Below are 13,330 nucleotides of genomic sequence, written 5' to 3' on the forward strand. Positions count from 1 at the left end.
ATGGCAGTATCGAGACCGCGTGGGGGTAAGACCCCGGGGAGGTCGAGCGGGAACCGCAACGACGGGCCATCCTAAAGGCCAATGGGTTGCACCGAAGTTCAATGGCGCAATACGACCGGCGTTTTGTGAACTGAATCGAAGTGGGTTGTTGGGAGGAGCCAAGCTCAGTTCCCCAGGGGGAACCGGCTTTCGGCGATGCTCCATGCTAGGCTTTATCTTGACTGCATGTCGTCCCGTATTGGGACCTCCTTTGGGCATATCGCTACTCATCACTCACTGCAGAACTGCCAGGCACAATGAGTGGCGTATCCTTTCTCCGGCGTGTTTCATTGCATGGCTTTCGAGGGCGCTCCAAGTCCGGCGTGCCACAACCAGAGACGGAGAAACCCCCATCCAAGACGGCCCCTATCACACCCGAGACCCAAACAGTCCTCCTACTACACGCGGCACGCCAGCCTTACGAGCTGACCGAGAACTACCCGGTTTCTGATCTAAGGGACGATCATGAGGTCCTTGTCCAGACGCGGGCCATCGGCCTGAACCCAGTAGATTGGAAGGCCCCGTAAGTTTACCATCTTTCCGTCTTGTCCTCTTCGATCTTGCACGCTACATGAGCTGACTGTCAACCTTGACAAGTGATTTTAACTTTGCCATTCCGGAACTACCATACATTGCTGGCAGGGAGCTGGCCGGCGAGGTAATAAAGCGACGATCATCTTCACGACTCAAGGTTGGGGACAAGGTAAGAACAAGCCCCCCCCCCCCCCCCCCCCCCTTTTTTTTTTTTCTTTTTTCTTTTTTTGTTCTCCTTCTATTACTCGCTTGTTGGATCCGCCGATACTAATAATGAGCCTAGGTCCTGGTCATCTCGACAGACTACAGAGACCTGCGCAAGTCCGCCTTCCAGCACTATGTCGTAGCCCTCGACTATAACACGGTCCGCCTCCCCCCTTCCCTCTCCCATGAGGAGGGCTCGACGCTGGGCGTTGCCTTCGTGGCCGCCGCTCTCTCCTTGGGTGTGTGCATGGGACTCGACTTTTCCTCCGTCCTGGACGGGCCGGACCTCTACTCCCTGATCCGGCAGCTCCCGCCGGACGCACTCGCTCCCGACGTAAGGGACGAATGTCTCAACGCGCTCCCCAGTCAAGAACGCGCCCAACCAGGCGACTGGCTCGCCGTATGGGGAGGTAAGCTCTCTCTCTTTTTTTTGCCCCCTCCATCTTCTTTATTCTCTCTCTGCCATCATCCTCCTCTCCATCCACTCAACTAACAAATCCCCCCCCCCCCCGGGACCAAACAAAATAACAGGCTCGTCCACATCCGCCAACCTCACCATCCAACTAGCCCGCCTCGCGGGCCTCCGCACCATCGCCGTAGCCGACACGGCCAAGCACGGCGTGCGGCTATCCAACCACCGCAGCACGCGGCCCGACCTGCTCGTCGACAGCCACGACCCGGCGCGGGCGGTGGCCGTGATCCGCGCCAACGCGGCCGGGAACGGCGGCGGTGGTGGCGGCGGCGTGCGCTTCGCCATCGACACGAGGGGGAAGGACTCGGCCGGGTGGCTGGCGCGGGCTCTGGCGCGCGACTACGAGGCCGAGAAGGACGACGGCGCCGAGGACAAGGAGGAGAACCCGGCGGCGAGGGGGGCGCCCCCCTCGCCGCCGGGGACGCCCGCCGCCGCCGCCGCCGACGACGACGACGACGACGACTCGGACGGGGACGGGGGGCGCCCCGGCGAGCGCCCGGCGCGCCCGATCCTCCCGCCCGACGCCCACCTGATCGGCCTCACCGGCTTGCCCAAGGAGGCCGCCCCGGCGGGGGTGGTGTACCACACGGTGCCGATCAAGGTGTTCCACGAGGTGCCGGCGGTCGGGCGGGCGCTGGTCGAGTGGCTCGAGCGGTTGCTGGCCCGCGGGCTCGTCGCGCCGCCCGACATCATCGACGTCGAGCGCGGGCTGGAGAGCGTGAACCGGGGCCTGGATCGCATGAGGAGGGGCGAGATCAGCGGGGGCAAGTTGGTCGTCAGGGTTGATTGAGCGGCACGGTGGATGATCCACGCAGTCTCCGCCTCCTGAGATTTTTGTTTTGTTTTGTTTTGTCTTGTCTTGTCTTGTCTTGTCTTGTTTTGTTTTCGTCGTTGGGCAGTTCTTCTGTCCGTGCCTGGCTGGCCACGAGTGGGTTGAGTAAACGACCGGCTTTGCGACTTCTGCCGGATAGATGTCGCGCGTTTTGGGGGGGTTCGGGGTACCGTTACCCAGGTTTGAGGATTCTGTCAGGGGAGGGCGGATGGCGTCTTGGGAACGAAAAAGCAAGAAGCAAGACCATTAAGCACAACTTGGAAAATTTCGTTATTCTTCTACTAGTTTTACTAGTACAACCTTGTCCTCCCACTTACACCTCCACCGCCGCCGCCGCCGCCGCCGCCGCCGCCGCCGAACCGTCATCACCATTACATTAACCCAAATCGAAATAGACAAACACGCCAACTCCAATCCCCTACCATTCCCCCCTTTCCCTTAACACATCTTAACTCATAACCCTTCATCACCACATATATCATCAGACAGCCACCCCAATCGATCCGCCGTCACTCAAACCCGCCCTCTTCCCCCTTCTCCTCCTCTGCTCCTCTCCTCTCCTCCTCTCTCCACTTTAGAAAGCATAATACCGCGGCTCATCAAAAACGTGATAGCGATGACCGCGGACTCCTTCGCCCCTGAACATGGCCGGGAACCGCATCCCCTCGGGCACCTCCTCCTCGGGCACGCGGCGGTCGCGCAGCGCCTTGGGCGCCGACCAGGTCGAGGCGGCGTCGTCCTCGGACGCGGGCACGACGAACTTGGCGACCTGCAGCTCCGTGTCGGTGATGGTGCTGCGGCTGACGCGGGCGTACCCGGTGCGGCGCAGGCCCTTGAACAGGATGTACTCGCACCAGCGGTCGTCGTCCGTCTCGTCCACGTCGTGCATCCCGCTCGTGGCCGACACGTACGTGTTGTAGTTGCCCTGCAGCGGCGTCGTCACCAGGTACGACAGCAGGATGCTCGGCCGCGGCGACGACCCCATCAGCCCGGCCATGTACTCGGACTGCAACCGCCGGTCCTCCGGGTCCTCCTCCTGGCCCGAGTGGAAGACGAACACGTCCACGAGGGTGCCGTACACGTCCAGGGTGGCGTGGATGGCCGGCGCCAGCTCCCCGACGGGACTGGGCAGCAGGTGGTGGGTCGAGTTGAGGATGGGGAACTTGGACAGGAGCGCCGCGCCCCACGTGTGCTTGTTGGGGCCCGGCCCGTAGTCGACGTACATGCCCAAGTCCTCGGCCAGGAACTGGGTCGTGTCGCGGTTGCCCATGATGATGCGCTGCAGGTCCGACTCGAGTAGGCCGACCACGTCGACCTCGAGCTCCTTGAGCAGGTCCCGCATGCGGTACTCGGACGACCACATGTCGTTGTCGAGCGAGAAGTGGATGGTCCAGATGCCCGCCGTGATGAGCCGGTTCTCGGCATGGTACGGCTTGTAGTCGTTGGCGGGGAAGCGCAGGACGTTGGCGCAGAGGAACAGCACGTTGAGGACGCCCAGCGCGCCGAGGTGGTACTTCCGATGGTTGGTCTTGGTCGCGCGGCGCGGGGCCGCCTGCGCGCCAGCCGACTTGGCTTGCTGCGAGATGAGGTCCAAGACGCCGGCGCCGATCAGCAGCATCATGGTGATCATGATCCAGTCGGTGCGTTCCCGGACGAGCGGGCCGCCCGGCACGAAGGCGTAGGCGACGACCCAGACGTGGAAGAGAACCATGAAGTTGTAAATGAGGAAGCCGAGGCCGAAGGTGACGGCCGGGCTCTTCTTGGCAGCGCTGCTGATCAGCGGGATCGCGATGGCCGTCAGGTAGGCGGCGAGCGCGAGGCCGCCGTAGTAACCGAGCCAGTGATGGTAGAGGGTGAGAAGAGCGGCGCCCACGCAGCCCACGCCGTACGCGGTCCACGTCGTGACAAGGGCCGGGCGCGAGATGCCAGCGACAACGCCGGCGGTCATGGCGGCAACGGTGTACCACCCGTGGACGTTAGAGACGGGACCGCGGATCGGGTACCCATCCCAGACCCAGAGAATCATGGTGCTGGTGTCGGAGAGGAGCGAGTGGAGCGCGAAGAACAGGCCGCCGATGCCCAGGGCGGAGAGCAACGTCGACCCGCTCTTCGCTTCGGACGAGTTGCCTCCCTGCAAGGGAGCACGGCGTGTGAACCGCAACACGGCGAGCACGGCGAGCACCAAGCCGGTGCCGTTCCAACCCCCGTTTGCCGCGTGCATGATGGGCCAGATGGGATTGTTGGTGTACCAGGCAAACTTGGCGACCGACGACATGAGCAGGCCAATAACCCATGCGAGAACGCGCATCTCCAATCTCGCAGGGTGAACCGAGTCGGAGGACAGGGTGGCGGCCCATCCGAGACAGCTCACGGCGACCCCGAGCCCGACAACGAAGAGTCGACGGGTGGGGTCCTCGACCAGGTAAGCTACCAGACCAGCGAGGGAGAGCAGGTGGGTAAGACGCTGGTTCTTGAGAACCCAGGAGCGAAGCGATCTTATGCCGAGGAGAGCGGGGGCAACGGTTGTCATGATGAGCGCCTCGAAGCCCGAGATGCCCATGTGCCAGAGGGGGAAGTCTAGGGAGAAGAATTAGCCAGGGCAGAGCAAGTAGGAGCTCGACAGCAGACTTACACCAGACCACGACGCCCAGGCTGGTCAAGCTGGACCAAAAGACAAACTGCGCCCGTCATTAACTTGCGTTCTCTTTCCGAAAGTCGGACCACTTACGCCATGGTAGATATCGGCAGCAATGTCAAGAGCCTCGTCCAGCCGGAATCCCGCCGAAAACACGCCCGCGGTGGCCTTCTCCTTCCTGTCCAATATCATTAGCCGCCCGCCGACAGGTTTGCCTACGCAGGAACCCAGAAGAGAGCCGCTTACTCCTCTTCAAGCACGGCAGTGGGCACGGACGACTGGTTGGCACTATCGAACCGCGTTTAGAACATGTCCTCATCATCTCATTCAATCGTCGCATATTGTACAAGCCCGCGACCCGCAAAGGGGCGCAGGACAGGGGCTACAGCGGAAGCCATTGCACGTACCCCATGCTTGCGCCCTTGACGTCCCTGACAACCACCTCGAAAGTGTCAAAGTCTAGCGCCGTAACGGCGTCGAAGGCAATGTCGAGAATGATCAAACTCCATTCGAAGAAGGCGTAGATCGTGTAGGCTGGACTCGAGCGTCAACACTATATGAACCCCTCCTCTCCCGCCAGGGATATTTTGCATTCAAACGAATCGACCAACTTACCCCCTGCCACACGGTGGACCTTGTGCTGGATGAAGAAGTAGACCAATGGCACCAGCGTGCCGAAAAAGGCGCTAGCCAAGTACTTCCGGTACTTGATGGCCTTGGCATTCGGCGGGCTCAGGGCAATGCAGCCGGTCGTCCAGGGGATCGTGAAGACAATGTACGAGATCATGAGGATGTCGTGCCAGTCGTGGTCATCGGTCGACGTGATGTAGGTCCATCCGCCGCACGTCAGCGTCCGGATGAGGCCGGAGACGGCGATCGCCTTCGGGAGGGTGCGGCCGGGCTTCGCAGTGAGGAGGTACCAGAGGCCGACGAGCGCAAATCTCGGTCCTGGGGCGGGCCGTCAGCGATGATGCCGTCAAACGTTCGGGATTCAAGAACGAGTCTCGAGCGGGAGAGGCCGGACGTACCGGAAGTGATGGCGATGAAGATCATGAAGATGGAGCGCTCGGGATAGCGATCGCCAATGGTGGCCGAGACGGACGGAAACCACTCGTCGGGGTAGCCATACCACTCGTTCCGGACGATCTTGTGGTAGTGTAGTGCGGAGCCGACGATGAGGGCGCTAAGGAATGCAACTAACGACGCGGTCAACATCAACATCTCGCTTGATGCGCCGATCTGGAATCTTTCTTGTCCGGCCAGCGGCCAGAGCCACGGATGCTACCCACGATATGCGACTGCAGTGTGTGACCAGCTCACCCACTGGCCATTGAAGGACAGCACGACGCCGGCGTCCTTGTCTTTATAGCGTGACGCAGCCATCGTTGTCGTCTCGGGAATCGAGATCGAACCGGAAACAAAAAGTGGCGTGTCGGGGTTACGCGCACTTGCACATGTCAGACCGGGCCCAGAGAGCCCCAAGTCCTCCTGATTGGATGGGACGAAACTAAGGAAAGAAAACAAAGACGGAGTTGCCGACAAGCGAACGTCACGAAAAGTAAAGAGAAGAGCAAGAGGAAGGAAAACGGAGGTTTGCTCGACAACCCACCGATGGGAAGGAGTGTGCGAAGCGGCCGGAAGCCTCGGCGCGCTACAAGTATTCTGGAGCCTTGGTTATTGCTCGGAACCGCGAAGCTCGAATTCGGTCACACCCGGGCCCCTGTCACTGTCACATTCCGGAGCGCAGGGATTGGGAGGGGTGCAGAAAAGGTCGCTTGGCACGGCAACGCAGCGGCGTGCAGGCGGTGAGTTGGGGCGGAAAACGATGCCCCACTAAAAAGTGCCGTTGGCGTGCATCATTCGACATCCAAAGAAACGTCGAGTTCCAAAGTTTCGGGCTCTCGAACAGATACATACTCACTCACTCATCTTATCCTCGCTGATTGGAGTCCAATCAGCCGCCGAACAATGGCCGGCGTCTCAGATAAAGCGCGTTTCTACCTGGAGCGTGCTGCTCCCGAACTGCGCGAGTTTGAAGAGAAAGGAATATTCACCAAAGTCTGCCGCCCGCTGCCCCTCGACCCCCCCCCCCAAAAACAAAAGTTCTCATCTGTGTCCGTACTCCCCATTTATCTAAGAAACCAAAGCTAACCAGGATTTCTCCCAACTCGCTCCAGGACGAGATCCGCGCTCTCGTAAGCAAACGGTCCGACTATGAACACCTGATCCTCTCGCCGGGGACCAAGCCGTCCGACTTCCTGTCCTACGTCGCCTGGGAGCGGTCGCTCGACCGGCTGCGGGCGAAGCGGTGTCGGCGGCTCAACATCCGGGCGACGTCCGGGGTGGGGTCGTCGCACGCGAGCCACGCGCGCACGTTTGGCATCTTTGAGCGGGCCGTGCTCAAGCACCCGGGCAGCGTGCCGCTGTGGCGGGCCTACCTCGACTTTGCCGGCGGCGAGGCCCGGGCGAGCAAGCGGTGGCGGCGCATCTGCACGCGCGCGCTGCGCCTGCACCCGACCGACGCGGGCCTGTGGACGCTCGCGGGCCGCCGCGCCGCCCAGGCCGGCGACATGGAGCGCGCCCGCGCCCACTTCCTGCGCGGCTGCCGCTTCTGCACCGGCGAGACCACTCTGTGGGTCGAGTACGCCCGGTGCGAGATGGAGTGGCTCGCGCGCATCGAGGCCAAGAAGGCCGGCAAGGGCGTCCGCAAGGGCGTCAACGCGATGGAGGCCGTCAAGGCGACCGAGGCGGTCCAGGAGGGCGACGTGATGATGTTGGAGGACGACGACGACGACGACGACGATAGCGGGGACGAGGACGGTCTCATGCTGCCCGACCCGGACGCGCAGGGGCAAGGGAAGACGGCGAAGCCGCAGGTTTTCGACGAGGAGACGGCCAGGAAGATGGAGCAGAGCCCGGCGCTGAGCGGCGCGATACCCATGGCGATCTTCGACATTGCCAAGAAGCAGCCCTTCTACGGGCCGGCCGCGGCCGAGACCTTCTTCGACGCGTTTGCCGTCTTCACCGCCGTCTCGTCGCAGCCCAAGATTGTGCAGCACGTTCTCAGCGCCATGGAGGAGTCGTTCCCCAACCACCCGTGCACCTGCAGCTGCCAGGTCCGCCAGCCGCTGATCGGGGTGGACGTCCAGACCGCCGCGTTCCCGAAGGCGCTGCGCGAGTCGCTGGCTCGGTTGAAGAGCGGCATGGAGAGGACGGAGGACAAAAAGGCGCTCGCGGACAAGATGGTTGTCTGGATCGACGGCATCTTGGAGACCGAGGGCCTCGATGCCGCCATCAAGATGGTGCTGGAACACACGAAGCGGTCGTTGCAGTCATCCACATGTTGATACCCGGGGGAACAGGCAAGGGAGCATGTTACAATTGATAGATTACGCTGTTTTTATCATGCCGAGACCTCGCGTGTCCCTGTCCCCCTTCATTGGTCTGGTGCGGTCCTCTTCGACGCCTTCTGCTCCGCCACCTCCATCAGGTACTTCCACTCGGCTGGGCTGACCTTGGTTACACTGAGCCGGGATTGCTTCAGCAGCTGCATGTTCTCGAGCGGCTTTCCAGGCGCGCCCATCTCGCGCAGCTCCTTGAGCAGGATGGGCACGGCAAACTTGCTCCGGAACTCGACGTGCACGACGCTCCACTTAGGGTTCGATGGGTCGGATTTGGGGTCGTAGTAAGGCGCATTGGGATCATGCGCGGTTACTAGAACATTGGTTAGGCCTTCATCCTGCTCGACTCAAGTGGACGGACGCACGGTCGGGCGAGTGCTCTCGCACAATCTCCATGGTTCCGTAAATGCCGGGCTCGCTGCAGTTGGAATGGTAGAAAAAGGCCAGCTCCCCCTTCTTCATGGCTCGGAGGTTGTTGCGGGCGGCATAGGAGCGGATACCTGTCCGACGTCAGCGCACGCTGCGCTGTGGCACGGGCTGGTGAGAGGGTGCTTGTCTCTGCGTACCGTCCCATGGTTCAGGCTCTGTCTTGGCCCGCAAGTCGTCGATCGAGAACTTTACGTCGACGCCGTTCTCGAACCGCGACTCGGGCTCGGCTTTCATGAGCCAGTAGTTCCTCTCACCCTCCGAAGCCGCAACATTGTCGGACAATGTGGCAGTCTCACTGGCGGCTTTGCCTTCCGCGGGAGACTTCTTGTTGTCAAGGGATTGCGACTCGGAGTTGGTTTGGTCCTAGATGCCTTGTTAATAGAGCCCAGAAGGAGACATGGTAAGGCTGCGGCAGAGGAAGGGAGGATAAGGGATGTTGTAAAGCCAATGCCATGGCCGCAGCTTAGTACAGTACAGCTATGGACGCAACAACATTATTTGATCAAGGTCATAGGTCATCTATCTGGGTAGCACATAAATCGTACCTTGTCAGTCCTTTTTGCTCTTGGTTTCTTGGTTGACGGCTTTGTTTTGGTTTCACCGGTTGTTGGTACTTCGCTTGGTGCGGCTACGTTGGCCGAGCTCTGCAAGCGCGAGGATCGCCGCCGCACTTGCTCTATCGGTGGGCCTTCTTCTGGAGCGGATTTCCGTTTTGGCATATTGGTAGTTGAGCTATGGCTCATTTCTCAGGCATCGTGTTGCACGCGGTGTGTTGAGCTCGACGCGGCAAGATCCTGGCCAACAAACACAGTGCGGATGGTAAAGTTGACTGTTCTCGCTCTCTGAGCAGCTAGGGAATGGAGCGCTTCCGAATCCAGTAACGTTATAACTTGGGTATTTTAACTTGGTAAAGCACCACGACCACTGTGGGTTGCGTCCCTCAAAGCTTCAACGCGAAATCAGAGAGCCGTAACGTCGCTTCCTTGGAACTGCTGCCCTCCGATCATTCCTTTTCGATTGAAGACTACTGCGCTAAATGAACCTCCGTATGCAAGATTCAAGAGAACAATACGACGTGCTCTAAACAGGAAGCGTCAGCTAATTACCATAAGGTCGTTAGGGCTCAGATTCTAATTAATTTACATCACTCTCCCCGCCTTACCCCCTTATCTTCGAGTTGAACACCAGTATAACGAACCAAACTGCCGTTTTGGTCGAGCAGACGGCCAACGAACCCCGTAGCGGTTGGTTTGAGCTTGACTACGGCGAGTCGTCTTCTTCAAAATCAGCGTTTCCCCTCCCCGACAGAAATTTCCAAAGTCCGCCGCAGCTCGCTCGTTACGCTGAGCACAGGACTTGGCATTTAGAACACGAAGGTGTTGGAGTCGACCGGCCAATTGAATGTAAATTCTCCTGTCAATGACAGACGTTAACGACGTACTGTCATCGGCGTCACAGATCCGGCCGAGCTTATCACCGGGGGGGCTGCTTTGTCTCCGTTGCAGTCTCCGTTGCATCGCTCCGAATTACTAATTAATTGCCAAGGAGAAGCTAGCTTTTGGTGATTTCAAAGCGATGTGACGAAAGACTACCAAGGAATCTCTGTTCGCGGGGCCTCAGCTAGCTGACTATGGACATCATACGTGGAGATAAATAGAAAGTACTCTGGAAAATAACTTAACTGGTCACCTTCCTTGACTATACTTGCACACACCTCCGACTTGAGCCGCCTTCACCGAATCATCCATCCAGTAATTATTCACGACGCTAAGCTTTGACAGCTTGAACATTACTGAAAATGGCAGTGCCCGAACAGAAGGTGATCTTCATCCTCGGTGGCGGACCACGCATTGGTCATGCCGTGGCAAAGAAGTTCTTGAGCCAAGGGTACAAAGTTGCCATCGGCAGACGCAACACTGAGAAGACGGAACTGGACGGTGTCTTGCCTGTCTACGTCGATGTTACAAAGCCGGAGACGATCGAGGAAGCATTCCGCGAGGTCGAGTCAAAGCTAGGAGTTCCAAGCACCGTGGTATACAATGGTGAGCTGAACTTGACCGCCGAACCGCTTTACGCAGAGTGACTAGTTGCCGGCCTCTGCTGACGAGCTACCTGGTGTTTAATCGTTAATAGCTGCCGCACTCACCTTCCCCCCCGACAACGACCCGTTCGGCGTGGATCCGGCGGACTTCAGGCGCGATCTCGCGATCAACGTGGACGGCGCGTATGCCGCTCTCCACCATGCGACTCGCCTCGCCCGGCGCCACAACATCTCCCCCCTTGCTTTCATCGCAACGGGCAACGTCACTCCCTTCAAGGCGCACCCGCTCGCGGTGACCCTCGGCCCCGGCAAGTCCGCGCTGGCGCATCTCATCTCGCTCGGGACGAGTGTCTATGACGCGAAGGAGTTCAGGTAAGGGAGCCCGCGGTGTGGCTAACTCTTCTCTATGCTTCAGTTCCCCTCTCCCCTTCCTTAACGAAACCCCCGATCTTCCTGGCGACTGCGTGTGTCTGAGGATAATGGCTGAGCGTACTATTATGAAACAGGTTTTACTTCGCTTCCCAGGTTACCGACGACGGTGGCCCGGTCCCGTATCCGGAGGTAAGCGGCGAGGCGCATGGAGAGGTCTATTGGAGGCTGGTGAATGGGGAGAGAGCTGAGTGGGATGTGAGGTTTACTGCAGCCCCTGACAGGTCTCCAAAGTTCGCCTGAGGGGCGGCGGCCTTGACGTCTGTCATCCGTGCTTATTTGGCTGTCGGCAGAGCTTAGCACCGTCGATGCCCCGATCTCGTTGCTCACCACTCTCAGCGGTGTTTAGTGGAGAAACTGAGCCACGATTCTCTGAATATGACAATCATTTCCGATTTGTTCTCGAATCACCTGCTTTGCCCAGCCCGTCAACGTCGCGCCGAGTTCGTGATATGATTGATAGTTGTAAGCCGTCTCGGGCCTATTAGATGTGGTGCCGCCTATCAACACTATTGTTATATATGTACTTAGGCAGTTGCCATCTGCAAGATACAATGCAGCTTTGAGACTGGGACGATGCGAAGAACCAAACAATGTGTGATGGGAGAACTGTCGGAATCTCGCAACGTTTCAGCAGACCTTCCTTTCCCTGATTGTCAATGGACAACAGAACGGTCTTGGATCGGGCATCTTCTCACATGATCTCTGAATGAAACTTGGACAATGTCTGGACATCATGCGTGGCCTGCCACCTTCAACGACCAGATTACCTTAAGTTATTTATTAAGTTACCAGGTTGGCATCCGACTTCCTCCAAAGCCTATGGTTCCTTCGACGACCCCTTGACAAGACGTAAGCGTTGATGCTCCTTTGATTGCTGGCTGTAATATCAATTTGAAGAGCCTCGAGGAAAAAAGCAGGACTGGAGACCAGAGCGCGAGGAAACTCGCCACCTAGGATCTCTTATCGTACAACAAATGAATGCCGACGATCCGGGGCCGAGGGTGTATTGTTTAAAGTGGCACACAAAATTGCGAGATGCGAGTATTCGTACTGTGTGCACTGGCAGGAAAGGGTTAGGATCGGTTGGCTCGGGCACCTTTCGAATCTCGCGTAATTGTACAGAGTACGTACCAAAGTTAAGGTAAATGCACTTTTAATGCCTGCTCGATTATTTTACAACATTGCGAGAGTATTCTTCGGCTTCGTTCTGCAATGTAGTATGCTCACTCCGGTTAATGGTCCGATAAAACGAGAGCGGGCGTCAGACGAAGCCAAGCGTTTGAGTGCGGCCGGGTTGGGTGGCCCGAATCTGTTGGCAAATGGCTGTTCGCTGCCCGGCCGGGGAAATTTTAGTGCATGGTGTAGAAGTGACTTTGCTGCTGAGCCCGAGCGAGATTTAAATGGGCTTCAACTGCCCCCCTCCCTGCTGCTTCCCATCCTCTTTCGCCCTCTCGACTTTCGTTCTAGGTCAAATCGTCCTTTATTTGCTGTGTTTTTCTCAGGCGACCGCTGTTGTGGCTCTTGCTGTTAATATCCCACCGTGGCTGCTATCATCGAGCCGGTCACTTCCCACCCAGGACGGGGCAGCGGTAATGGCATCGAAGGCGATAAGACCGATTCAACGAGAGGCATTCCGCACACAAAACATCGAGCCACAGTGCCTTGGGAGATCAAAAGCAACTCGAGTCGAAATTCGGCGCAATACTGCGAAACGTCTGGCACGGCGTCCGGGCTATTGGCGGCGTCCTGCCCGCTGGCTCATGGCTCATGCCTGTGGGTGTGACCGGGATCTCCACCACATTCGGCAAGCCATGTGGGACGCCCCTGGGGCCCTGGAACGATAGGAACGACAAGCAGCCAGCCGTCTAGACCGCCCTGCCGTCAAGGTTGAAAAGGATCTCCCTTTTCCTTTTTTTTTCTACGGCGTTCCGGATGATACCGAGCAATTGATGCTTTGCGAGCAATTGCCCGGATTCCCAAAAGACGACGCTGTCGATAAGGACAGCCAGGGTCTTGCAGCCTGGTGCCAACGTCGGGTGACGTGTGCCCGGTGCTTCGGCGGGGTAGCGGTCAAACAGCCCAGCGGAAGCTGCACTGCAGCATATCATCGAAGCGTCAATCAAGACCCCTCGTTGGAGCATGCGCCCTTCTTGCAGTCTGACCCCCTGGAAGAGATGATGCCGTCCGGTTTGGAAGGGCCTGAAACCGGGGAAGCCTGACTCGAGCTCATGTGAGGGCATAAGGCGTCACTCAGATTCGAAGCAGAAAGCCGTGACTTTTGGACGTGGCTGAAATGGTCTGACCACTCACA

General features: G+C 58.7%; 5 protein-coding genes across 5 annotated transcripts; 3 read left to right on the plus strand and 2 right to left on the minus strand.

The window, feature by feature from the left end:
- Positions 1-296: 296 nt before the first annotated feature.
- On the plus strand, positions 297-2,039 carry P884DRAFT_200392 (uncharacterized protein; the record flags this gene model as incomplete). Its single annotated transcript, XM_069438295.1, has 4 exons — positions 297-562; positions 682-730; positions 857-1,187; positions 1,309-2,039. The coding sequence occupies 4 exons, from the start codon at positions 297-299 to the stop codon at positions 2,037-2,039; spliced, it is 1,377 nt and encodes a 458-aa protein (XP_069297566.1).
- A 310-nt stretch (positions 2,040-2,349) lies between these two features.
- Positions 2,350-6,367, minus strand: P884DRAFT_243418 (Frag1/DRAM/Sfk1 family-domain-containing protein). Its single transcript, XM_069440319.1, has 8 exons — positions 6,006-6,367; positions 5,745-5,912; positions 5,332-5,664; positions 5,124-5,250; positions 4,963-5,004; positions 4,810-4,894; positions 4,714-4,759; positions 2,350-4,658 (listed from the first exon to the last, which is right to left on the minus strand). Exons 1-8 carry the CDS (start codon positions 6,097-6,099, stop codon positions 2,656-2,658), a joined length of 2,898 nt encoding a protein of 965 aa, XP_069297567.1. The 5' UTR covers positions 6,100-6,367; the 3' UTR covers positions 2,350-2,655.
- Positions 6,368-6,684: 317 nt separating this feature from the next.
- P884DRAFT_299787 (U3 small nucleolar RNA-associated protein 6-domain-containing protein) lies at positions 6,685-8,063 on the plus strand (the record flags this gene model as incomplete). Its single annotated transcript, XM_069444709.1, has 2 exons — positions 6,685-6,774; positions 6,894-8,063. The coding sequence occupies 2 exons, from the start codon at positions 6,685-6,687 to the stop codon at positions 8,061-8,063; spliced, it is 1,260 nt and encodes a 419-aa protein (XP_069297568.1).
- A 46-nt stretch (positions 8,064-8,109) lies between these two features.
- On the minus strand, positions 8,110-9,323 carry P884DRAFT_223858 (PUA-like domain-containing protein). Its single transcript, XM_069439572.1, has 4 exons — positions 9,092-9,323; positions 8,684-8,909; positions 8,483-8,617; positions 8,110-8,430 (listed from the first exon to the last, which is right to left on the minus strand). The coding sequence occupies exons 1-4, from the start codon at positions 9,287-9,289 to the stop codon at positions 8,153-8,155; spliced, it is 837 nt and encodes a 278-aa protein (XP_069297569.1). The 5' UTR covers positions 9,290-9,323; the 3' UTR covers positions 8,110-8,152.
- Positions 9,324-10,292: 969 nt separating this feature from the next.
- Positions 10,293-11,399, plus strand: P884DRAFT_243427 (epimerase/hydratase). The gene is made up of 3 exons (XM_069440320.1): positions 10,293-10,588; positions 10,680-10,959; positions 11,094-11,399. Exons 1-3 carry the CDS (start codon positions 10,345-10,347, stop codon positions 11,257-11,259), a joined length of 690 nt encoding a protein of 229 aa, XP_069297570.1. The 5' UTR covers positions 10,293-10,344; the 3' UTR covers positions 11,260-11,399.
- The last annotated feature ends 1,931 nt before the right edge of the window (positions 11,400-13,330 follow it).

This window comes from Thermothelomyces heterothallicus, assembly GCF_042370625.1.
Source record: "Thermothelomyces heterothallicus CBS 202.75 unplaced genomic scaffold P884_scaffold_11, whole genome shotgun sequence".
Lineage (NCBI taxonomy): Eukaryota > Fungi > Ascomycota > Sordariomycetes > Sordariales > Chaetomiaceae > Thermothelomyces > Thermothelomyces heterothallicus.

What these genes read in the sequence shown, in the direction of transcription:
- P884DRAFT_223858 (XM_069439572.1), bottom strand. Translation starts at nt 9,289, where the DNA reads ATGAGCCATAGCTCAACTACCAATATGCCAAAACGGAAATCCGCTCCA. An exon ending in GAGCAAAAAGGACTGACAAG is followed by an intron (nt 8,910 to 9,091) that starts GTACGATTTATG and finishes CAAGGCATCTAG; the next exon opens with GACCAAACCAACTCCGAGTC. An exon ending in GCGAGAGCACTCGCCCGACC is followed by an intron (nt 8,431 to 8,482) that starts GTGCGTCCGTCC and finishes CCAATGTTCTAG; the next exon opens with TAACCGCGCATGATCCCAAT.
- P884DRAFT_243418 (XM_069440319.1), bottom strand. Translation starts at nt 6,099, where the DNA reads ATGGCTGCGTCACGCTATAAAGACAAGGACGCCGGCGTCGTGCTGTCC. An exon ending in GTCAAGGGCGCAAGCATGGG is followed by an intron (nt 5,005 to 5,123) that starts GTACGTGCAATG and finishes GCGGTTCGATAG; the next exon opens with TGCCAACCAGTCGTCCGTGC. An exon ending in CCTGGGCGTCGTGGTCTGGT is followed by an intron (nt 4,659 to 4,713) that starts GTAAGTCTGCTG and finishes TCTTCTCCCTAG; the next exon opens with ACTTCCCCCTCTGGCACATG.
- P884DRAFT_243427 (XM_069440320.1), top strand. Translation starts at nt 10,345, where the DNA reads ATGGCAGTGCCCGAACAGAAGGTGATCTTCATCCTCGGTGGCGGACCA. An exon ending in AAGCACCGTGGTATACAATG is followed by an intron (nt 10,589 to 10,679) that starts GTGAGCTGAACT and finishes AATCGTTAATAG; the next exon opens with CTGCCGCACTCACCTTCCCC. An exon ending in TATGACGCGAAGGAGTTCAG is followed by an intron (nt 10,960 to 11,093) that starts GTAAGGGAGCCC and finishes ATTATGAAACAG; the next exon opens with GTTTTACTTCGCTTCCCAGG.